The sequence below is a fragment of the Cannabis sativa genome, chromosome 1, assembly GCF_029168945.1.
Source record: "Cannabis sativa cultivar Pink pepper isolate KNU-18-1 chromosome 1, ASM2916894v1, whole genome shotgun sequence".
Taxonomy (NCBI): Eukaryota; Viridiplantae; Streptophyta; class Magnoliopsida; order Rosales; family Cannabaceae; genus Cannabis; species Cannabis sativa.
In genome coordinates, this window is record NC_083601.1 from 49,774,188 (window position 1) to 49,800,510 (window position 26,323).

General features: G+C 38.9%; 1 protein-coding gene across 1 annotated transcript; it reads right to left on the reverse strand.

Moving 5' to 3' along the window:
- Window positions 1-721: 721 nt before the first annotated feature.
- Window positions 722-6,387, reverse strand: LOC115706398 (protein ENHANCED DISEASE RESISTANCE 2-like). The gene is made up of 21 exons (XM_030634038.2): window positions 5,946-6,387; window positions 5,277-5,351; window positions 5,141-5,194; window positions 4,965-5,030; window positions 4,825-4,877; window positions 4,579-4,709; window positions 4,439-4,485; window positions 4,251-4,351; window positions 3,954-4,049; window positions 3,789-3,853; window positions 3,602-3,673; window positions 3,165-3,311; window positions 2,762-3,069; window positions 2,398-2,461; window positions 2,137-2,312; window positions 1,903-2,004; window positions 1,713-1,763; window positions 1,481-1,624; window positions 1,297-1,392; window positions 1,102-1,203; window positions 722-997 (listed from the first exon to the last, which is right to left on the reverse strand). The coding sequence occupies exons 1-21, from the start codon at window positions 6,084-6,086 to the stop codon at window positions 902-904; spliced, it is 2,187 nt and encodes a 728-aa protein (XP_030489898.1). The 5' UTR covers window positions 6,087-6,387; the 3' UTR covers window positions 722-901.
- Window positions 6,388-26,323: the final 19,936 nt, after the last annotated feature.

The following is a 26,323-nucleotide window of genomic DNA, read 5'->3' on the forward strand; positions in this document are numbered from 1 at the left end:
TCTTTAGCATCAAATCCTGTGTTTTTGATGCAAAAACGAAACACATCGAAATAGACTTGCATTTTGTAAGGGATCGAGTCCTCTCTTAGCAACTCAAAGTAAGATACGTTGACACCATTAAACAAATGGCTAACATCTTTACTAAACCATAACCTATATCCTTTTTTGCTTTTTTAAGGAACAAGTTGACACTTGGTGTCTTCTTGTGTCACTTGAGGGGGGATATTGAAACAACCCAGCAACAAACTGATCAACAAGACTGAGTGCCAGCTGTCCAAATTCTATTATAACTAATTCAAGTTTGTTAAATCAGTTACATGTTGGTTGTACGATCTTTTTGTAATCAAAAGTCAATAAATAAGATTCTGTCTCAACAAGTTTAGTTGAACAACTTTTCTCTTTATTGTTCATCCTTTTCTCCTTCGTTTTTCCACTCTTTCTGTTCATCAGTTTCTTTCAATAAGGATTGATATGTTAATAGAAAGGAATAACTAATTATAGTGAAACCGTACAAAAAAAAATGTTGATAAAATTATTTAAGGAAAGTTATTAGGGTTACACTAAATGAAATTAGTTATAAATAAAATAATTATTATGTTTTGTTTGTCTTAGTTATTACTTATTGTTATTAGTATAAATGTATAAACGGAGTGTCAGTTATTAGGGTTATCCCTATGAAAAAACAACTTAAAATATAGGAATACTATGCTGAAAAAGTGAATTAGTGAAACCCAAGTACACAGTGGTAGATTGTTACCACTTTCAATTTGATTTGATTGTAAAGAGATAAAAAAGTCTGTACATGGCACTGTAGTATAATGTATTTCATCAGCATCTCTTTAGGACTAAAGTCAAACTTTGACTTCTGCCCTTCACAATAATGATCTATGAACAAAATATTTCAGGTTGAATTACTCAAAACAGCTTTGGATACATCTAAATGGTTAAGTCTACATGTTCCAAGTAAGACTTCAGGAAGCTCATCTTCTGTATTAGCCTGCAAATAAAGTAGATTTCAGTTAGTGTCAAAATCAAAATAATGTAAAAACAAATATACATCCAAAGTTCCAATTCTAAACTCCCTTTGCCTTAGCTGAATACCTGTATCAAAAATGCCATTTCTATGACCAAATTGCTGAGGTAGCCAAGAACAAGATTGGCCACTCCCCTTGCCACTGTTGAAGATGCCACATCAACTTCAACCTAGTATTTATCAAGATTTCAATGTTAGACAATGGACACCTTAAACAATGATTTGTGTTAATAGAAAAGAGTTTTGAGTGAGTTTATTATTACCTCCAAGTAGTTCTTTCCTCGAAAATAATGTACCTCGAGTGCATGGCCTATCAAACAAGCTTTCTTTCCTACACTTTGCTTGACAATCCATGATCCCTGAGAAAAACAAACTCTAAACCATTATACATTGAAACAAGCATGCATGACTAGTCTACTAAGATCCACCACATAAATATATACTTACCTGAGAAATGTATGGGATGAGCTTGAATCTTGAATTTCTATAGGCATCATCTCCATTGACAAAGCTATGTAAGGAAGGATTCTCTTCTAGAGGAGTTTTCAACATGTAATAAAAAGCCAAGGTATGCATAGGTGTACCCGGAACCTGATAAGGTAATAAGTTTGGGGTTATTGGTGATCAAACACCATTTTATAATGTTTATTCAAAATAACATTTTGTGAAAGACACTCACTTGAAAGTTGACAACAATGAAGAATTCTGGTGAACCTAGATTTGCAAACTTCTGCATAATGAAACTAACTATGAGATTCTTTTAATCAGAACAAATATCTAAGTGTTCATTATTACAGAACCATACTGATATATTTTGTTTTGTTTTATTCTTTTTTGAGAAAAACTGAAATGATATGATTTGCTCTAACCTGAACAATACTATCAGGTCGGCCACCAAGATCATCTTCTCGCTTGTTCGATTTCATCCAGTCTGCACCAACCATTTGCATTAAGGTGCCTTTTGCCTTGACCTGGTGTGGAGAAACATGTTCATTCCATGATTAGAGAAAAATAAAATTAACTATTTCATTTTCAAAGAAAAAGAGAAGAGAACAGCTTTATATGGGAAACTATATGAATAGCAAAACAAGGTATTTATTTACCTTTTGATGGTCTTGTAAATAATTTGGTCCACGTATTAGAAACAATGAAGGATCACCTTCTGCCCAACTTCCAGGTAAAGCGCAAGTTGGGTCCTTGAGAAGAGTAGCTCCATAAAAACATGATATGCTGTCTTCCCTAGCTACTTCTTGTAAATCCATATAACCCTTCTTCTGAGCTGCAGCAATAAAAGAAACCCATGTCAACTACTCTAAAATCATACAATATCATTTCAAGAATTTGGTGGACAAAACTAGACTTACCTCTGAGGTCTTGAAATTTTTTCACAAAAACAGCAGCTGATGAGAGTTTGGGCTGAATTATGTTCTGTACATAATCAATGAGGAAACCAATACATGTCAACACATACTGAACTACAGTTCCACTCACAACATCCTAGTATGCTTTACATTACAAAATAAAAACTCCATAGAATATTTCATGTTAAGTGTATTGCATTATTGTCCAATATGAAAGTATACTAAAGCATCCTATATTTGGATATTACACTAAATTCCTTGTAGGAATTTAACAATAACATTAAACACTGTATCATGTTATGCAAACATAAGTATATGCATCAGCCTCTTGGAAGTTGAGGGTTCATATTTTATTATCAGTAAGTACCGGAGAGTTCTCTCCTCCACTCAGCTCTGATTGCCATTCATTCTCATATTGGTCATATTCTGTTGGTTCAGGTTCAGGAACATCAAAAAACTCATCTGCTGCATCATTCAAATCCATCAAGCTTTTACGGCCAGAAACTACTTTATCCATCTCATCTTCCACCGAAGAAGCCTCATCCGTCTTCCTAGTATCTTCACTCTTGAGTTCTTCCTTTTCAGTACTTCTTGGCAGTCCATTCTCTCTTTTCAATTCTTCAGCTAAGAGTTTAGAGGAATCTTTAGATTGGACTCTAAACAGCTCTCTTAGTGCTGTAAATTGTGAGAACAAACACACACATATGATCAGCATTGGAATTGGATAGATGCACAATCATATTAAGGAATAATGTAAAGATTATTAGTACCGGCGAGTCTTTCAACCATACGGATGGTTATTGATCTAGCAGATGATGGACGCAAGTATAACTTCCAATACTTCCAATCAATAGAAAGCATGTGTTTTACAAGTGATTGTTTCCCTTGGTTCACAGGTGTTATAACAAATCCTCCACCTGCATATTTGTACAATAGGTATTCTTGAATGAATTATGACCAACCATACATCTCTAGCAAAATAATCCAAAGACAGTTCAGGAAGAAAATTATGTGTCATTACAGTTTCTAGTCATATTAAGGTGCTTAAGTTAGTTATTCAACCACTATTATATACTGAATGAATAGACTTCATTCACAAACTAATTCTTGAAAAAGATGAAGATGTTCCATAACCATATCTTGTAGTATATATGGATAATATAATAGAATGGATACATTCCCATTCCCAAGTTAAAGCATACATTACTTTTAAGGCAAGCACGGACATAGCCTTTCTGTGGTAGACACTTCTTGTGAAACACTGAATGGTAAAGAATTACTGCAATCACATGGTAAAGAAAGTAAGTACACCATTCTTTAATATAGTAACAACAACAAAAAATGGCTTCAAATTCATTTGGATGAGATTCTTATGTTCTCTACAAATATTCTACCATATGTTCCATCGTCCTCTCTTCTCCAATAGCGACACAACAGTAAATCTCTTCGTTTCATGCCCCTACAATGCAATGCAAACCAGTATTCTATGTCAACAATGAAAAATTATTAAATATTAATATGAATGAATGAAGTTTTTCATATGAAGCTCCATGTCTGACCAAGGTAGCCAATCGCTGTATAATTGCTTGTGAACTATATCTGTATGGCCATCAAGGTGCTCCACCACACTGCCCCGGTAGAAACAGAAATCCCATCTGCGAAACACTCAATGATTCAGTTTAAGACATTCTACAACATGACAAATCCTCTCATTTATAACATCATGCATATGAGTTAATGCTAATGCATATTCTTCTCATTAAGTTAGTTGAAAATGTTTGATTTATGGAATAAGGCTATGGTTCAATGACTTTTAGGAACTTAAAACTTAAGAACATGAATATGATTGATCATACTCTGATCTTGAGGAGCCAAGAGACATGAGAGTACGGAAAATCCCCTCTGAAGTTCCATCAACTAAGCCTACTCCCATTATAGCTGGATGGTCATCCCAATGCTGCAAATGAAAAAGATTGTCTGTCAACTAAAAGAATAATAATAATAAAAAAAACAGAACAGTTGGTGATTCAATAAAGAAACCTACTCTCCCACGAGAATCCCAATCTTTTGATTCCTTGAAAAGCCTCAAGCCTGAAAGACAGTGCACTTTGTAGTTGTAAGAACATGCATATTTTGGCTATTTAGAATAATAATACACAAAAAAAAAAGGTATATTTTGGGTACCATTTTGACAACCGAAAATTTTCCATGGTGAGGGAGCAATAACATCAGATGCCATTGCCTCTGTATTAAGAGTTGAATGAAATGTCCAGTCTATTGAGGGTTTTTGGTGTGGTCTCTTGGAACCACCCAATCTATCAACAAAAATTATATTGAGAGGCTTGAATCAATCATTTATACTAGAACAATACATTACTATCTACACTTAATAAAACTAGTAGTTTGTGCATGGAATTAAACAAGGTGCACCTCATAGATGGCCATTTTCTCTTGGAACAAGCCACAAAATTGTCTTGACATTCCTGTAAAGGAAACTAAAATATGAGACAGTTCATTCACACTGTGTTGAAACTTGAAACACACTCACTGCTTCAATTTAACAAAACTACCTTTGATGCAGCATCTTGAAGAGATCGAATCCATCTTGCTGCTTCCTCTGGACTACTAGCCCCCAACTAGAAAGAAAAATCAAAATTTGATTAGTTTCCTAGTACTGTGTGTGAGAGAGACATAAGACAATATATTAAATACACAATTTGACTATAGTAATGTAATGATGTCCCACCTTAAGCTGATCACTATGATTGGATGTATTGTAAAGTGTAAAGAGAAAGAGGACCTGCAAATCACAAGCACCATTGACTTGATTACAATTTTTGAACCATTAATTATTTCATTTTCATAAAAAACTTAGTGCATACTTTTCTATGAATACTCTCTCTTCCATTATCTGTAACCCGAATGCATGAGTCTATTATTGCACTTTTGACTGGTTCCTGCAAAATCAATAAGATTTAGTGACACAACAATTTCTCTAAGTATAGTAAGCTATATTTTAAAATACATATGTACTTGTTTGGAACTTGGAAGGACCACATGAAATGAAATGAGAATTCAAGCAAATAGGAATTACAATTTCATGTCTCTAATTCATTAAATCATATATCTATCTTCAATTTTGACTCTTTAGCTAAAAGGTCAATTTGACCAAAACAATAAAATCTTGTACAAAGGAAAATTGAATTTGATAATGGATTAACTGTACACGACAACAAATATTTTTTCTTTTTGTAGCAATTTTTTATTTAATTAATTAACAAAAAATATCACTGTAGTTGACATGAAGCAGCTGATTATATGAGTCATGTATATGACAGTGAATTCAGAATTTGTTCGTGATTTATTTATTTAACAACATTAATTTTTGTATTCATTCACATAGAAATATATATATATAAAAAAAACTTATATAACAGAAAGATACAAAACCTCACGACACAAATACTGATACAGGGGTAATCAAACCCATATACATATATACATATATTATAAGAAGAAAGAAAAGAAAAGGCAAAGGCAAATTCATTTACCTCATTTTGAGAAATGGGTATGGTCTTGAAGCTCGTAAGAGAATGATCCTTAAGAATGAAGTACCTTTTGCGTGAATATTGCAAACCAAACCTATTGAAACGAATGATATGAAGCCAACCCTCCATTTCTCCTTCAACCATATATTATTTCACCAAAAATATTAAATGCTTTGTTACAAGCTTGAGTTCATGATGGTAATGGAGATGGTACATGTATATATGAATAATAAGTTGAGATGATGAACAATCAATTGTGCATTTATTTAAAGATTTTTTTGGTTCATTTTTATAATAATATAATTGTTATGGTAATATAAATGGTAGAAGTTGGGAGATGATGATCCTCTGATCCCACAAGAGGGAATCAGAGAATCATGAATTGCAGGAAATTCCAGTCCCTTGGTTTTTGCTCTTCTCTTTCTCTTTTTTCTTTCTTCCCGGTTTTAAATAACTGATTTTGACGTATTAATTGTTATTATTCACAGCCCATTCCTAACCTCAAATTACCAAATTGCCCTCCTTCTCCTTCTTCCTATCTCTTTAACTAACATTCATCTAGCAAAATTATAGCTCATTAAATCCTACACATTTTATTATTATATTTTTCTAAAATAACCAATCAATACTCTGATCAATTTTATAGTTTAAAAGCCAGCTATTTTTTTTTTCTTTTTCAAATGATGGGGGTGACAGAATTATTTTTCTGGATAATTTCATTCCATGGTTGATGAATAATATATAGTAAATAACATTTTTAAATTTGGACACGTTTGGCTCCAAATATATACTCACTCACTGATAAGTGATAACAATACCATAAACCCAATTAAAAATTAACACAAGATGTTGTCAACTACCAGAAGTATTATAGCATTAAATGCAATTTTGATGACCATGATGAATGAAAGCTGAAAAGTATGTATTCGAACAAAAAGGAAGAGGGGTAAAAGAGTAATTGTAGGTGAATGAGACACTCTCTCTTCATTAAATTTCTTAATGGAGAGTTCAAGCAGACTGAAGATACATCGTTGTTTGAATTATTAGATAAGATAATGGTGTCTTGTAGAGTTATTATATCCGACAATAATCATGTTTAATATACTACTAATTATTTTAATGTTTAAATGTTTTTGCAAGTAAAACACCAAATATTTAATCCACATTTTTTTTTTTTTTTTCATTTTACTTGATTGCGTGGCAAGATGGGATTGGTGCAAACAGAAGAGTGTTGCTGTCTGTTTTTTACTAAATAATAATTTTTTGCATTTATAAAATAAAAAAGTAAGAATTTTGAGCTGTAAAAGGTTTCCAAATGGTTGGTTCCTAATCAAGATTTGCTGAAATATATGTTTTAATTATTCTATTTTTTCATTGTCCCTTTTTACTTGGTCAAACAAAGTTGACAATAATTAATGTATTTGTTATTGTTTTCAATTGCCAAAAATTTAGAGAAGACAAAGGGAAATTAACTTCACTTTATAGGTCAATCTCTCCCTAATTCTCAAAAAAAGAGATGAGATACTAAAGCAAGCAACCAATAACTGCACAAAACCCGAAGCATTATCAATTAGAAATTACAATTTCTTATTATAACTTTTTAATCAATTTTCATGTCCGAAATTATATGCGAAAATATTTTAAAAAGTTTTTTTTATAACGGTATTCGTTATAGTTACAGTATCATTCCTGTAAATTTTTAAAAAATTTCGAATAGTTTACAGTACCGAAAATAGAGTTTTTGATATTCCAGTTTACCATACGCGTTCAGAAAACTTCAAACGTATTTTCAGCACTGTAAACTATCAAAAAAATTTCAAAAATTTACAGGGATGATGTTGTAAGCATAACAAACACCCAAGTGCAAAAAAAATTAAAAAAAAATATTCTGACATATATTTTCGAGCATAGAAGTTGACTAAGAGGTTGTAATAAGAAGTTGACGGTAGCATTCTTCATCATGAGAATTGTTAAATGACACTACTAGTGTCTAGCAACTTCCTTAACGGAATTTATATAACTTAAGAAAATAAATTTTAACAAATATCACTAATTAATTATAGGGTAACAATAAAAATTAGTACCCAATAACAATTAGTTATTATAGTAAAGTTGTTTTTTTTTTGTTTTGAGAAAAATAGGGTACAATGTTGTTGCATGCAAACGAGTTTTTAATGGACATCACTATGATTCGGACACGAACACATGTTTCAGTTTTGGGTCAGTGATCGTCCTACTTCAATTTTTATTTTTTCCTTAACCTAAAATATTAATGTTGAAAGCAATATATATACAAATATTTAACTCATTCGCCAAATTTGTGTAAACAATATATATTTTCTTATTAATCTCATTCCCATTATTCCTTAATAAAATATCTCATTCAGACTTGTACATAGTTGAAATAAGGTGCACATGTTTGTAAATAAGGTATTTTGAAAAAAAAAAGTTTGTAAATAGGGTAATCCAACAATGTTGAAACTGAACTCACCCATCTTGGTAGTTGGGAAATAAAAAAAACTTTAATATGATCATTTTTTTATTGAGATATTTAATATAATCATTTAGGCTTCTCTAATTTGTTTAAATATTTATTTATATATTCATATTTTTAATAATACCGAGATCTTTATCTTTAGAATAAATACTATTTTTTTTTCCTGAATTATTACTCTTTTAAAATTTTAATGTCTGAACTTTCTTAATATGTTGCAAAAATTCTTATAAAACTATACAAATCGTTTTAAATATCTTCATTTAATTGCATTATGCTCATTTTTTTTAAAATAATATACTTATGTGACCATGAGTCACAGGTATAGTGTAGCATGTAATTGAAACAGAGAAAAATAAAAAAGAAAGAGAATTTGAGATACAATCTTGATTCATCAAAATCTCAACTTTATTAACGATATAAGTGATATTTATATAGGTACATAGATCAAGAAATGAGCTAAAAGAGAAAAAACTAACTAACAAACAATTAGTTAGTAGACAGTTTTATAGCCTAACTATCTTAACCACTTTTACTACTTAACATATTATTTACATCCCCCTTAAACTAAATGGTGTAGAAACTATTTTTAGTTTGGACTTTAGGTACACAAATCGATCCGTGGTTAAAGATTTAGTTAAGATATCAGCTGCTTGATCGAGCGCAGAAATATATCGATCTGAGACTTGCTTTGTCATAATTTGATCTTGGACAAAGTGTAAATCGATTTATATATGTTTAGATTTAGTATGGAACACAGGGTTTGCTATTAAAGCTGTAGCACTTTGGTTTTCGACCCAAATAACAAGACATTGAACTAAAGTTACTTGTAGTTCTGTTAACAAAGATCGAACCCACTTTAGTTTGATTGCAGCATTTGCCAAAGTACAAAACTCAATTTCTGTGCTCGACCGAGCAACGACTTGTTGTTTCTTAGCTGACTAGCTTATCAATTATCTCCTAGAAACACCAAGTAGCCCCCGTTGAACGTCTATCATCAACACAACTCGCCCAGTCTGCATCAGAGTATGCACTAAGAGTTGTTGTAGCAATAGGTCTTAGACAAATACCCTCTTTGATAGTGCCTTTTAGATACCGTTGCAATGTTTTGCATGCTTCCCAATGTATTGTCGTTGGGGCCTGTAACAATTGACTTAGTTTATTGACTCTGATACCATGTAATTGAAACAGAGAGAAACAAACATGGAAGAAGAATAAGAGATTCTGAGATACAATCTTGATTCATCAAAAGCTCAACTTTATTAATGATCTAAGTGATAGTTATGTTAGAGATTTTATTACAATAAAAGATAAATCAAGGTATATACAACTCAATTGTAAAATAATACAAGAACAATAAAAGAGATTCATAAAATAAATGTTACAACACACACTATACATATGTATATATATAACATATATATATATATATGAAAGGTAGAACGAAGAAGAATATAATACATGTAATATAATAATATATGTATATACACTCACTCACAACCTTCAGTGTAGATTAGTGGGGATCACCATGACTTGAACAAGGTATTGTACCTTTGTCCAAAAGCTTATTTCCCTTATCTCTAAGCACTGAGGACACTCTCTAGGAAATAGCTTTGGAAATTATCAAGCCTTAGGTTTTCTAGCAATGTGATTTTTTGATAGAAAACATATCATCTCAATCTGAGCACCTTAGACCTCTTTATATAGTGTTTAGGATATCACCATTTGAAATTCAAACTCATAACCCCCCATAGATGTTATGGACTCAGATGTAATGCATGCACACACCATAACTCTTATAGCATTACAAATTTCAAATTAAGATGCGTAACATCTTTTTACACACTTAATATTGGTGATAATGGTGGAGGTTACTCATAGTAACAAATAACTCCCCCAAATGTTACAAAATGATGACAACTAATATATATTGTCATATGCTAAATATTATTATTTTATTACACACATTTAATCTATATATTATATTATTATAAATAATATAACAATCCCCCACTAAATTAAATATTATCTCTTTAGTAACAAACTTGTAACTTCTGAAACATTTATTTAATCAATCAAAAATATTATATCAAAATATAACATTTTCCCACTTTGATTGACTAAATGCACACTTTTAAAGAAGTCTTGCTTAGGTGCATTAGGTAAAATGTATTTCAACATGAATTTTACCTTAGTGTAATTACCACAAAATTTGATGAAATTTTGGTTGTCGTAGCAATGAACTACTATTCCTTTAGTACAATCCGGTGATAACACACACACCCTTACTAATGCTCACTTGAGACCGCATGTCTCGCTCTTGCACTATTAATGGTCATGTGCAAAATTCTAATTCATGGACTCTCAAGAGAATACTCCCAATTCTCATAAGAGGCAACACCACATCTAGTCCATATAGGTAGAATTTTAGTATCACGTCACTCTTTAGGCGGCACCACCTCTAGTCCAAATTCCTTTCAAATAAGCTTTAAACAATTCAATACCAACCCAGTATTCAACCCAAATTAAATCCAGGTTCAGGTTCAGACAGAACTATTTTCTCAAAATGCATGGTTGAACCCAACTTAAAGCTTCCAAAATCACAAGAAGAAGAGTCTAAGACTTACCTTCACTTTACTCCTTCAATTCCTCTAATTCATTTGCTGAAAAGAACTTGAAAATGGCAGCTTAAATTTCTAGTTTTCTTTAGTTCAAGGGGGAGAGAGAGAGAGGAGGTTAAGGTTTTAGGTTTTTTTTCATTAAATTCCTAATGTTTATCCACTAAAAAAACTTTAGTTATCCTTATGAAAATAATAATAATAATAATCAGCCAAATAAGTTTAAAATTTTACTAAAGGACAAATGTAACCTCTTAGGCAAAAATTCCCAAAATGCCCTTTTACTTTCCACTTAAGTTATCTCAATAATGAGAGGTAAGAGGGTCAAACACCACAACCTCATCTAAGCCCAATATTCTAAATATCAAATAAATATACCCCGCTCAATAAAGATTCGAAACCAAATCCGTGTGACTTTATTGGCCAAACCGTCACATTTTTATTGTTACCAAACAAAAATCATAAAATATTATTTTTTTCACATATGTCATACATAATACAGTTAGAGTTTAATAAAATCTCCAGAATTGATAAATTATAATCCTAATGCCTATTTCTTACCCACAATAAAAAAAATAATTACATATAATTATGAAATATAAATAATTAATACTAATTACCCTAGTAATCCATATTCTTTGTATGCAGTCATTACAATTATCTCCCTGTTAAAAGGATTTCGTCCTCAAAATCTAACCTGAACAACTTCGAATATTGAGCCCTCATGCTGGACTCCAATTCTCAGGTGGCTTCCTCCACCTTAATGTTCCTCCAGAGTATCTTGACCAACGCTATGGTCTTATTTTGAAGAATATTTTCCTTCCTATCGAGGATATAAACTGGTTGTTCCTCATAGGACATATCTGACTATAGTTCTAGGGTTTTGTAACTCAAGACATGAGTTGGGTCTGACACATATTTCCTCAATATTAAAATATGAAATACATTATGCATAACAAATAACATTGATGACAAGGCTAGCCGATACACTACTTGGCTGACCTTCTCGAGTATCTTGAATGGCCCTAAGAACCTAGAGCTTACTTGCCCCTCTTCCCAAGGCGCTTTACACCCTTCATTGGTGAGACTTGTATGAAAACATGTTCTGCCATTTGAAACTATGTCTCTACGCTTAGGATCCGTATAGCTTTCCTGATCGCTTTGTAAAGTAAGCAATCGAGCCTTGATCGTTTCTATTGCCTCACTATTCAGCTGAATTAACTCAGGACCCATATATTTCCTTTTTTCGGTCTCGTCCTAATAAATTGGGGAACGAAATTTTCTACCATACAACATCTCATAGGGAGCCATCTTTATTGTACTCTGATAGTTATTGTTGTAAAAAAATTCTATCAAATGAAAATACTTATTCTATGAACTCTCAAAGTCCATAACACAAGCTTGTAATAAATCTTCTAATATATGAATTGTTCTCTTGGATTGCGCATCAGTCTGCGGGTGAAAAGCTATACTGAATTTCAGTTTTGTACTCATCCTTCTGTAGACTTATTCAGAATTTTGATGTAAACTTCAAATCTTTATCTGTCACTTTATGACAGTACAAGATTAGCCGTCACTTTATCTTTATAGGTAAATGGGATGTTCGAACATTATGGCTCTCTAATGATAATTATCCTATGCCAAGTGATCTGCCTTGGAACTCGTGTTGTTCGCATAATCAACTCCCGATGGCATTTGATTTGGGAGGCTACCACCTTTCGGAGGCCTACTTACTTGCATAGCGCCTTGGTTATTCTTCTAATTTATTTGAGCCCTCTGGATGCATCTCTTGCTTTAGGAATTCGGTTCAAGGATCTACAAAGCAATAACCAGTCTTCCCATGTGTGGGTGGGCCCTTCTGCCACGTGGTGCCACATATTTTGGTAAAAAAATATATACAACATTTACAGTACTTGGACAAAGTTCGTGATATTCTAATTTACCACGTGTGTTCTAAAACTTCAAACCTATTCTTGCACTATAAGAGGCTATTTGGTTGTGTTTTTCAGTTTTTAGTTTTCAGGATTGTGTTTTTCAAAAGTGAGAATAGAAAATAATTTTTTTTATCAATTTAAAAATTTAATGGTGTTTGGCCTAGGTTTCTTAAAACTATTTTTTATATTTTTTTACTAAAAAATCAATATTCTACACCATACCATGACATGAACCCATCCAATCCCGGACCAAACCTCGGACCCAGACCGGATCTAGACTCCGGACTTGGTCCTAGACCCAGACCCAGACCTAGACTAGCATTTGGGTCCGATTTCGAGGTCTGAATCGGGGTTGGGGTTCAGGGTCCGAGTTAAGCTGGGGTCTGAGGTCGGGGTCCGGGTCTGAGTCTGGAGGTTCGGGGTCTGGTGTTCTGGTCCGTGTCCAAGATATGGTGTCCAGGTCTAGGTTCAGGCCCGAGACCAGGGTCTGGGTTCGGAGCCGGGGTCCGTGTCCGTGGTCTAGGTCGGGGTTCGATTCAGGTTTGGGGTTTGGAGTCCAGGGTCCGGGTTCCATGGTCTGGGTCCAAGATCTGAGTATGTGAGCAAAAATGTAAAATATAATGTGCTAGATAAAAAAAATTATTTTAAAAAATTGAAAACTATATTTTAATATTTTTTGTTTTCTAGTTTTTAAAAAATTCAGCCAAACGATCCTATTAGTTCTTAAAAGTTGTTTTCTAATTTAAAAAGTGAAAAAAGTTTTTAATTTATGAAACCACATAACTTCTAAACTAGTCAAAAAATTTCAAAAATTTATAAAGAAAACGATGTCAATATAATAAATACAACTATAAAAAAATTTAAAACAAAAAATATTTTAACTTGTATTTTCTAGTACAAAAATTTACTAAAAAATTATAATAGAAAATTAATGATAGCAGTCATTTATGGACATGCACAAAATAATGAATTGAGGGCAATACTTCTATAAGTAGAACACATACATATTATGTAGTGATCATCATCAGTTTGTGTCATTATAAGTTGCAATTACTAAGTGGGAGTAGTGAGTACAGGTGGTAGTTGGATGTTTAAGTAAGATTCATTAACTCCATACATAATGTTTCTGGTTGGATATTTTTTATACGAGGATTGTTATTAGGCACCAGTGATGTCTAGCACATTTTCGACATGTTGTATTGTGATTGGCTAGCGATACTCTTTAAAAGCTATTATATTAAATTATATGAGACCCAATATTTAGTTAGACCAATAGCGATATTGACACATAAGAGGGTGCTAAGGTATTTTTTAGCCTTTCTCTTTTTACATACATTTCCAGGAAGCCGCCAAAAACTTATACGAATTGTGTAGATTTCTCTTATTATTATTTAATGTTTTGAAAAAGTCCACTTTCCTGGATTTGACAGAACCAAATATAAAATCTAACTATTTAATTTAAAAGATTATTTAATTTGTTATGGTCTTTTTTTTATTTTTTTTTATTTTGTTCTTTCCCACACTAATTATGTGAAGCAAGTTCCAGATTAGTATTCCAATGGAAATTATGGGATTATGTATGTTGATTGAATTGTATAAACTATATAGTTTATAAATAGAATTTTCCAATCATTTCTAGCTAAAAATGATTCTCTTAAAAATAAAAAATGATTTTATTCAAAAAAAAAAAAAACAAATCTAATACGAATCAGCTTTATCTCCCTTCTACACATTTCTTTCTATGGGTGTTTGGACTGGTGTAGATTTATTTGTTTCTTTCAAATTAACCAAACTAATTCTCCTAATTTTTCAAATTGCAATTGCGTTGTAAGACTTTAAAATTTTAAAATTGTAAGAACTAGACCAAAAAATACAGTACAGTGTGAGCTGGTTCTATTTATACTATTAACAAAATAATTCAATTTTTAATATTTAAAGAAAAAGAGTAACTAATATTTAAAAAGTAATATTTTTAAATGGTAAAATTAGCTCTAGTATTCTGGGATGACAATCCTCTTTCATGTATAACATACTAAAATGTAAATATGATAACACTAATTAGAATAGAGTAAACAACTTCATAATCAAATTTTCATATAAAAAATAAGAAATTCACTACAAGTAAATAACATTGAAACCAAGTTCAAAGCGTACTAAAATATATATGATAAAAACAAATATATTATCCCACACTAAACAATATATATCAGTGTATACTATTAATTCATCTCCAATGTATTAGGTAAAAAATGTGCTAAGTTTAACGCAAAAAATTATTAAATACTACATTTTGGCCATATTTTACAATTGTGTTTAAATACATAATAACAAATTAAGATAAAAAGTAATATAAAAAATAATTATGATTAATGATATCAATATATTAAATATATTTTTTAAAAAATAATGTAATTAAAAAGTGTATTAAAATAAGTCATTAATGCTAAATGACAATAATATAATTAAAAAATACATTAATTGTGTGCCAAATTTGACACAATATTAAATTTGTATCAAATGTAATTTAATTTTTAGCATGTATTAGATTTAACACAAAATTTAGTAATTTTTTATGAAAAAAAATATTAAAATCTAGTGTTGCATTACAGATTTAGCATTCCATTGAAGATAGTTTTATATTGTTGCCCCTGATTTTGCCCAATATACGTGGACCAACCAGATAAGGACGCGTGAATCAAGCAATTTACAATATTTGCTAAGTCTTTATACCAAAAGGTAGCGTCCAGGACGTAGCCCCCGGAGAAGGCACATGGAACTCTATATGCTCCTGGAAGCTCGAATAACGCTAAGGCATCTCTGCGAGGTGTCAGGCTTCTCTTGAGCAATCAAGTCGCATTAAATGCCGCATGGGAGGAAGCGTGTTGGGACTGCTACACGCAATAAAATCTGACGGCACAACCTCCAACCAGCAGCGGCACAGTAATGATCATTTAAGTCTAGCGACGACTACATTGTGTAGAGTCACGTCAGTCAAAAGGCAATAAGGACATTCCACATAAAAACCCTACAGCACCTACGGATTTGACCATGCATTACCCATGGTATATTCATTGGGAATACCCAACTTTATGGATACTTACAGATACACTTGTAAGGATAATTCTAGGGATCACCCCACCAAAAACACTATAAATACCCCCTCAAAGCTCATTAAAGAGGATAGAGAATCTTGGGCTGCATATGAGCAAGTAGAGTAAATACTCACCAAGAACATTCTCTGTATTTATAAGGGTGAAACACTCTCCAAATACATTCTCTGTATTAAAGACATCCATAAATAACAAAGACTCGTGGACTAAGGCTCATTAACGCCCCAACCACGTAAAAATCCTTCTCTCACTTTCTTACAGCTCAGTAATTTTATAATATTTTATTAGTTGCCGAAAACCTCGGTCAACATTTTGGTGCTTTCATTGAGAGCTGAAGAAAGCCACTGTAAACGAACACTTGCCTTCACAAACATGGTGGAGACTAGAAGTACTCGTCAGCCTCGCCCTCTTGAAGACGCTCAAGACCCGAATGAGGAAGATGTAGCCTCAAGAGCAGCTGAGGGTTCCGAGGAAGAGGAAGGAATTCCAGATGATGACTACGAGGGAAACCTCGATGAGTATGCCTACGACGAAGGCAGTTACTCGGAATTGGTGCTTCTCAGACAAAAAGCTATCGATCACGAAGCCGAGATCGAAGCTCAGAAAGCGCAAAACCAGAAAATGCAAGAAGTGATGCTGGCCATGCAAAAAGCCATGGAGGCGGCTGGCATTCACGTGCACCCCAAGGCAATGACCGCTGGACTTGGCAAGGAGCCAGAGACGTCTTCGCCTAGTTCCCAACAGCAGAAATCTAGGGAGCCTAGCCCTATAAGATATCCTGCTGAAGGGAACCAAACAAAAAACCCTACCTCTACCCCAGGGCGAAAGAAAAAGGCGCAGGATCCGCGAAAGGTCCGCTCAGATTTCCCTAAAGGGAAAGGTCCGCAGAGGGGCAAGCCCTAAAAAGGGAGCTTTGGCCCTCAGGATCGAGAGGACCGAAAAAGCATTTCCGTGCACCAAGAACCCGGGGGTAGAGGGAGAAGAGGACAGAGGTGTCCTCCCGTTGATCTGAGAAATCAAATCAATGGGAACCAAGGTGATCTCCGAGATCACCTTGACAAAAAAAGATACGGACCTGCGGTCTCCACGGGTACGTTAAATGAAGGAATTATGGCGGAACTCGCCATACTTCAGAAAGACATTGCCCGAGTCTCCCAGAGACAGAAAGGAGACGACTCCGACTCAGACAGCGAGGATCGGGAGCCATGTGCTAAGCACATCTTAGAGGCGGAGCTCCCTAAGAACTTCAAGATGCCCGAAATGGCAGCTTATACCGGGAACTCCGATCCTAGCGACCACTTGTCACGGTTCAACCGTGTCATGACGGTCATGAGGGTCAGCAATGACGCCAAATGTCTGTGCTTCCCGCTCGCCCTCGGGTATTACCCCGACCGCAACTCTGCAAGCAAGCAGCATACAATTCTCTACTACCCCCGGATATAGTCAGGGCCAGGCCTTGGTGCCAGCATCATCCCATTTCGGCAGCCCGTCATGAATAAATGGACAAACTCCTCCGCACTCTGCTCCGGCTGCTAGCCTGGCAGGCCCTTCCCAGGGCTCGAGGAGTAAAAGGTCCTCCAAGGGTAGCACCCGAAGAGGGGAGAAGCGCCAGAAAAGGGGGTACACCCCCCAGTACACTCAATACACGGAGCTGTCGGACTCCCAAGAGCGTGTGTACTTTGCTACTAGGCAAAATACACACTACCGGAGGCCACAACCGTTGTACAAGGATAGCTCCCGGAGAGATCCGAGCAAAAGATGCGAGTACCACAACGACATCGGTCATAGCACCAATGAATGCAAGAATCTCAAGGACGAGATTGAGAACCTAATCCGGTTAGGCCACCTCTACGAGTGGATCAAAAATAGGTTGCCCCACCTTAATCCGGGCCAGGCGACTGTGGGTATGCCTCAGGGAACACCGGGGGGTACAGCAGGGGCATTAGCTCCAGCTGCTCCCACGGGCGACGCCCAGCACATCCCCGGTCTGCCGCCCAGGCCTAATTGGAGGGTAGCCATGATCTCCGGAGGTCCTCATATCGGAGGAACTACTCGCAATGAGCTTAAACGATACGCAGGGGCCGCGAAACACAATGAGGTTTGGGAAGTTACTCAACTCCCAACTCAAAGGCCCCGGCTGATGGACCGACCCATCACATTCACGGAAGAAGACGCCAAGACAGTGCGCTTCCCTCATCATGACCCATTGGTCATAGAGACGCCCATCGCGAATAAAGTGGTGGCCAGAGTCTTAATTGACAATGGAAGTTCCGTGAACTTACTCTTCAAGGAAGCCTTCACCGCAATAGGCTTGACGGACCGGGACCTCTCGCCTAGTGGGTCCCAGCTCACAGGGTTTAACGGGACGACACTTATCCCAATGGGAAAAGTGAGGCTCCCAGTCACCTTGTGCCCGGACACCCCCCAGAGCACATTTAAATACTGCACTTTCATAGTGGTGGACTGTCCGACAGCTTACAACGCGATCCTCGGCCGACCGGCCTTGGTAGACTTTGGCGCAGTCACATCAATTCGGCACCTGTGCCTGAAGTTCCCTACCCGGGAAGTCGGGATCGGAACGGTGAGGGGAAACCAGGGGGAAGCAAGACAATGTTACAATGTCGCAACCCACCTGCCGGTACTAATGGTCCGGGAGTCAGTTGAGCCAGAAGTGGCTGGAGAAGATGAGTTAGACCCCCGTGTGGGGTCCGAAAGAATTGTGGAACCAATGGAGGATGTCGAGGAATTATCAGTGTGCGACCTCGACTCCACCAAAGTACTCCGACTGGGGAAGAACCTAGATCCGAAGGAAAAAGAAAAAATAATAAAAACACCGAAGGGCGCCATCGACATCTTTGCATGGCGTCAAGAAGACATGACTGGCATAAGCCCTCATGTCATCACCCACGTACTCAACGTCAATCCGGACATGCCCCCCATCCAGCAAAAGCGACGCCCACTCGACTCGGTGAAAGCCGAGGCTCTGGAGAAAGAGGTGGACAAACTTTTGACTAACGGCATGATTCGCGACGTATACTATCCAGAGTGGCTAGCCAATCCGGTCCTGGTGCCCAAGCCGAACGGAACTTGGCAAGTTTGTATAGATTTCACTGATCTAAACAAAGCTTGTCCGAAGGACTGCTTCCCGCTGCCCAGGATCGACCAGATGGTAGACGCCACTTCTGGGTTCAAACTGCTATCCTTCATGGACGCCTATGTTGGGTACAATCAAATAAAGATGCATACGGCAGACCAGGAGTGCACTAGCTTCAGGACCGATAAGGGGGTATACTGTTACTTAGTCATGCCCTTCGGACTGAAAAACGCCGGAGCAACCTACCAGAGAATGGTTAACCGGATGTTTAAAGGCCTCCTGGGGCAAAATATGGAGGTTTATGTAGACGACATGCTCGTTAAGTCCAAAGCAGGCAACAACCATGCAAGCGACTTAGAGGAATGCTTCGAAGTGGTCCGGAGATACGGCATGAAGCTCAACCCAAAGAAATGCACCTTTGGGGTGAAGTCAGGAAAGTTTCTGGGCTTCATCGTCAGTCAAAGAGGGATTGAGGCAAATCCGGAAAAAAATCCAGGCTCTCCTGAGCATGCCATCCCCCAAAAAGCATAAAGATGTGCAGAGCCTGACTGGAAAGGTAGCTGCTTTAAGCCGCTTCATCTCACGGTCCACGGACAAATGCATACCCTTCTTCAACATATTGAAGAAGTGCCAAAAGTTTGAATGGTCGGACGAGTGCGAGGAGGCATTCAAAAAACTAAAAGAGCACATGGCCAAGCCTCCTATCCTATCAAAACCTGTTCTTGGAGAAGACCTATTTCTTTATTTGGCTGTCTCCAAACACGCGGTCAGTGCTGCCCTAGTCCGGGAATAAGAGAAAACTCAGCATCCTGTGTACTACGTCAGTAAGCGCATGATAGGAGCCGAAGCAAGATACCCAGTCATTGAAAAGCTGGTTTTTTGCCTCCTGATGGCGTCAAGGAAATTGAGGCCATACTTCCAAGCACATCCGATCAAGGTACTGACCAACCACCCACTCCGGCAAGTCCTCCAAAAACCTGAAGCATCCGGAAGGCTCCTCAAGTGGGCAATGGAGCTAAGTCAATTCGACTTGCACTACATACCCCAAATTTCTATAAAAGGCCAAGCCTTGGCGGACTTCATTACTGAATGCAACGAAGCCGAGGCTACCGCGAATATGCCGGTACCGCCAATCCCCACATGGAGAGTATTTGTAGACGGAGCCTCCAATGAAAATGGTTTCGGAGCCGGAGTGGCAATGATATCACCAACCGGACTGCGACTCCAGGCGGCCCTACGGTTCGACTTCGCAGCTTCAAACAATGAGGCCGAATATGAAGCCCTAATAGCAGGACTGAAATTAGCAAAAGCCGTAGGAGCCAAAAGAGTGGAAGTCTATAGTAATTCCCAACTGGTCGTAAACCAGATATCCAGAGAATACCAAACACGCGGCGAGCGAATGGCCGCATACGTAACAATAGTCCGGGAACTACTCCACGAGTTCACGGACTACAAAATAGAAAGAATCCCCCGGGAAAAGAACACTCACGCGGACTGTCTGGCTAAGTTAGCCTCAGATAGCGAAATCGAAGAGTTGGGGGTAGTACCAGTGGAACGCTTGGCAGAGCCAAGCATCAAAATAAAAGAGACCACGATAACGGTTGGGCAAGAACCCAGCTGGATGGTCCCCATCATAAAATACATAACGAAAGGTGAGTTGCCCCAAGAAAGGGCACTGTCTCGGAAGATTCAGTATCAGGCTCATCGTTATGTAATGATGGATCAAATTCTCTACCGAAGCGGACTCAACATGCCTTATTTAAGGTGTGTATCGGACCCTGAAGCTAGACAAATCATGCTAGAGGTCCACGAAGGGTTCTGTGGAGATCATACGGGAGGACCCAGTCTCTCAAAGAAAATATTGAGACAAGGGTACTTCTGGCCAACAATGAAAAAAGATTGCATAGACTACGTCCAAAAGTGTGATTCGTGTCAAAGGTTCGCGAACATACCAAGATCTCCTCCAAATGAAATCACCGTGATGTCTAGTCCCTGGCCCTTCGCGGTATGGGGAATAGATCTTATTGGGTCCCTGCCAATAGGAAAAGGAGGAGTAAAGTATGCAATAGTAGCAGTAGACTACTTCACAAAATGGACGGAGGCTGAGCCCATGAAGACCATAACTGCTAAAAAAGCACTGGACTTTGTTATCAAAAACATAGTGTGTCGATATGGCTTGCCTCACAAAATAGTCTCTGACAATGGAAAGCAATTCGATTGCGAGGAATTTACTGACTTCTGCAACCAACACGGAGTAGTGAAAAGCTTCTCCGCGGTGGCCAGACCTCAAACAAACGGTCAAGCGGAAGCAGTCAATAAAATCCTAAAGGTCACCTTAAAGAAAAAGCTGCTGGCCTGCAAAAACAACTGACCTGAAGAGTTGCCTAGAGTGTTATGGGCCTACCGGACGACCCCCAGAACCACGATCGGTCACTCGCCTTTTTCAATGGCGTACGGTTGCGAAGCGATGGTCCCGGTAGAAACGTTATTCCCGTCCCACAGGGGAACGACTTACGATCCAGCCACGAATCAGGCTTTGCTTCAAGAAGCCTTGGATCAAGTTGAAGAACTCCGGGACGAGTCTCAAATACGGATGGCAGCTTATCTAAAGAAAGTGACCAAGTATTTTAACTCTAAAGTTAAAAACATAAAATTTTCTATTGGGGATATGCTCCTAAGAAGAGTCTTCCCAGCCACCCAGGAACCCGGAGTGGGGGTACTTGGGCCGAATTGGGAAGGACCATATGAAATCGATGACGAAATCGGCTCAGGCACTTACAAGCTAAAAAGAATGGATGGAACCATTGTGCCAAGAGCCTGGAATGCCGATCACCTCAGAAAATATTACCAATAGCCCAGAATGTAACTTAGACTTTGTTTAAAGGGTTTGTACCGTCTAAATGTATACATCCTCCACATGTTGAATAAAACTGAGTGCCTTAAAAACAAAGTTTCTATGCCACTCAGGGGGTACTAGGGTATACCGCACGGACAGACAGAAAACAAACTAAGTAAAATATCCTGACCCAAAGGGCAGGTCAAAAAGAGTATGCACAAAAATAAAAAGCATAAGTATAAAAACCCTGATCCAAAGGACAGGTCAAAAAGAGAAATATGTGCATCAAAAAAGATCACGTATAAATATCCTAGCCCTAAAGGGCAGGTCAAAATATCTACAAATGGCCCAGGGACAGGCCTTAGAAATTGTCTCCCCTCTAAATAAAAACAGCTATATAAATATTATCTCAAAATAGCTGTATATAAACAAATATATATAAGGAAAAAAAAAGAAGTGGGTGAAATCCTGGTTGTACTGGGTCAATCTCGAGCGGCCTAATCAATGCGCGGAGGGAGACGAGGTCTGATGCGTGCCTCCACCATGGCATCAAGCTTTTTCTTCTTCTCTCGAAATTTGGCAATCATCTCCTCATGTTTCGGGTAGAAGGTAAGCTTGATATTCTGGTCATTGGTAGACCAAGCCATGAAGACGTCGTCGTCGAAGCGCTTAGGGCACCGGCCGCAGGAAACAGGAGAAAGAAGCTCAGCCCTTTTTGCCTTCTTTGAGGCTTGTTCCTTGAAGTCCCTGAGCTCCTTCAGCTCCGCGGCCAAAGTGGCCCTGGATTCTAAGTTTGCCTGGTGAGTTTCCTCTAAGCATCTCACCTTGGCAACCATCTCGTCCAAGGCTTCCCTGGCCTCCCGAAGCTCCCGCCTGACCTTTGCAGTGGCCTCACCTTCCGCCCTCAGCTCCTCTTGGTGCTTGGCCTCCAGCCTGTCTCTCCGCAGGGCCTCCTCCCGGATCATCGCCTCCGCCTGGGCTTCCCTCCGCTTAGCCTCTTCCTCATTGGCCTTGGCAGCGGCCTCCCGGCGCTCAGCAGCCTCTTGGTAAAGCTGCCTCTCAGCAGTGAGATCTTGAAGAACCTTCCTGACTTCGTTCATGTCCCCAAAATCAGACAGGACGAAGCCATGATTGATTATGTTCTTGGAGAGACGGCCAACTTCAGCAGCAAGCTAAAAAACAATACAAGTATAAGAAAGAATCTCCAAAAAAGAAAAAAAAGAAAACAATAAGGGGAAAAGAAAAATTACAAAACACTTACCACAGTGAGGGAGTGGCTGAGATCCTGGACTTGGAAGATGGAGTTCAAGGATGCACAAGCAGCGAACCGCTTAGGCGCGCACCGGGTAAGCTGAGACGCAAACTCGCCAGTCATCTCCGCAGCAAAGGGAGCTAAGGTGGGCTCGAGGAGGCGACCGAACCAGTCCGATAGGGGGTCCAAATTTAAGTCCCACGGATTCTGGTACTCCGGGTTATTGATGGTGTTTTACATCTCAACCCGCAGAACCCTCCTAAGGGCTTCCACCTCAGCATACCCCGGGAGTATTCATCCATGGCGTAGTTGTGTTTAGCTATCCGGAGCTCCTGTCTCGCCTCGTCTCTAGGAACCGGAGTCAGCACAATGTTGGGAGGGGCAGTATGTTCTTCCATGGGAGAGACCCCACCATCAAGACCGTGGGCCGGAGTATCAGCCCTCCGAGGCTGCTTGGGCTCCTCCTGGGCAATCATTTTGCCTTTTCGCTTGCGAATCAGAGCAATTTCTTGCTCTTCTTCACCTTCTTCAACTTCCTCAGGAAGAGCCCGGAGCCCTCCTGCACCTTCTTCAACTTCCTCAGAAAAGCCCCATTGCTTTTCTTGACCTTCTCCCGGCAGCACCTCCTCGTCATCCACTAAATCAATAGTGTCTGGAGGAGCACTGGAAGAAATCTTTAAAGCGGGGGCCATCGCGGAAGAAGTAAAGGGAGGAGGAGCCTCAGGAGTGTGAACCCCAGGAAGTTCGGCCAAAATGGCGTCCATAGAAGCACCTGCTACAACAAAAGAAAGCAAGTGTTAGAACATCCGTGGGAAACCACCAACACAAGATATGGCAAGCAAGCTAGTCCTACCCTGACTCTCTAATTCAGCCCTAGCAAAGTTCCGAATTTTGATGCTGGCAGCATCACCTCCGAGATAGCTGTCCGAAGGCCGGAACCAGCTGGATGTAATGTAAGCTGAAGGGCCTAAGGGAACGGGCTCCGGAGGACCAGAACCCATCCGGGACCGACCTAGGAAATATCCTAAGTTTGAAAAATAAAATTCCTTCAAGTGATCTCCCCACCGGGTCGAGGGCATCCTAAACCTATAAAGACGCTCGTCGAACCCTACGGGCCTAAGACTGGCATACTCGCCAACAGAAGGAACATAATGAATTACCAAAGGAGACTTACCACCGGCGCCGGAAGTGCTGGCACTAGGAGCCCCAGTATTCGGCTCCTGAGCCGAAGGCTGTGGCCTGGGAGCCCTTCTCTCCGCTGAGTCCTCAATGTGAAGGGGCTTCCCGGCGATCGCCTGACTCCTTCTCTCCACCGGGCTCCCCACGCGAAGTGACTTCTCGGAAGCCGCCTGGGCCTTAGAGTACGCCTTCTCCTGAGCGTTCCGGTAGAGATACTCCTGGTACTTCTTCTCGGCAGTGGCAATGATCTCGTCCCGGAAGGTCTTCTCCGTAACCGGCGCCCTCACATTGGGACAGATAACCCGGGAAAGGTTAGAGTCCTCCACGGATTGGTGCGGAAGGATGAGTTTTGCCTTCCTGCAGTTCTCCGTAGTGACCAGGCCCCCGACGTCAAGATCAGCCCGGTCGTAAGAGGCAAAGGCCTGGGCTCTCCGAAGAAAGGCCTGAGTAGGTGCAGTCCGTTCATAGGGAGGAATCCTGACCCACTCAGTAAGGAGCTCCGGATGGTCCACTGCCCGGAACCCGGAGGAGAAGAAAAAACGATGGCGATACTCCTTAACGTGAGTTTGCCTGTTATACGGGACCACCCCTTCGTTAGCGGGGTGGGCCCGGAACCCGTAAAAACCATCCTTAAGTTTGTCCCCCTTCTTGGGGACGGAAACAAGTTCGTAAAAGTACAATATTTCCGCCGGGCGGGGAGATCCCCATCCCCGGGCGGAATAAAAAATAAATAAGCCTGAAAGCAGGCGGTATGCTTGGGGAATAAGTTGGTATGGCGCAAGGCCGACAAAAACTAAAAAATTAACAAAATAATCTTGAAGAGGAAGCATGGCCCCAGCCATCAGATGCGTCTGGCTCCAGGCCCCGAAGCCGCCGTAATTGTGATTGGGCGTCTCCGCGTCGCGAGGTGGCCGATGGTAGGTCCCTGATGTGGAAGGCTTGATTCCAGCTACCTCCACAATGTTCTCCAACTGATGGGGACAGGTCAGAGTGGAGTGGAGTGAAGCTCGGCCGCTTCCCATCCGGTCGCCCGAGACTTGTACCCCTCCTGGGCAACAGGCCCCAGGGAGACCTCCTCGAGGGTAGCCAGGCGCTTACCACTTTTCTTCGATGACTTTGAGCCAGAAGCAGACATTTTTCGATTCTGTAAAAAGAGTAAGATTCCAGCAGTTAGGCCCCATACCAAACCCTAAATTAAGAAAAAGGGAATGGGGGTCCCCTAACCGCTGGAAAGAGGCCCCCTCCGGACACCTGTCATACAGGAAACCCTAGGAGGATTCCCTGGACAAGAGTCGGGTGCAATAAATTCACAGAAGACGGCCTTACACGCTAAAGAAAACAGAAAGAAAAAAGTCTGTCCTATGCCCTAAGTAACCATTATACGAAGAACGTATGGTCTTCTACAAAAAATAACAACAGAGGCATGACAACGGCAATCCTATCACTAGAGCAGTAAACTCAAACCGATTATATAAAGGTTTTAAACACTTGCATGCCAAGAAACTTCGAATGCAAACCCAGAAAAGAACAAACAGATAAGTAACAACATGCCATTCATTAATAAAGCAAAGGGTGCAAAAAACTTACGATGAAGTGTTGAAACTGGGGGTCCTGCTGTGAATTGAATAGAGACAAGAAGGACTGATAGAAACGAACGAAGGGGAACTGGGGAAAATTGCAAAGTGTTTAAAGGCCTTGTTTTAGGTCTGAGAATTTTCTCTTTGGGAAATTTGAGCAAAGTTGGCAAGAAATGGGAAGTAACCGAAATGAAGAAAAGGTGGTGGCTTTTATAGGCAAAAATACATGAGGAACATGCGTCATCACCTACCAATCAAACGGTGGGGGAAGCGCACGATTCGAATGA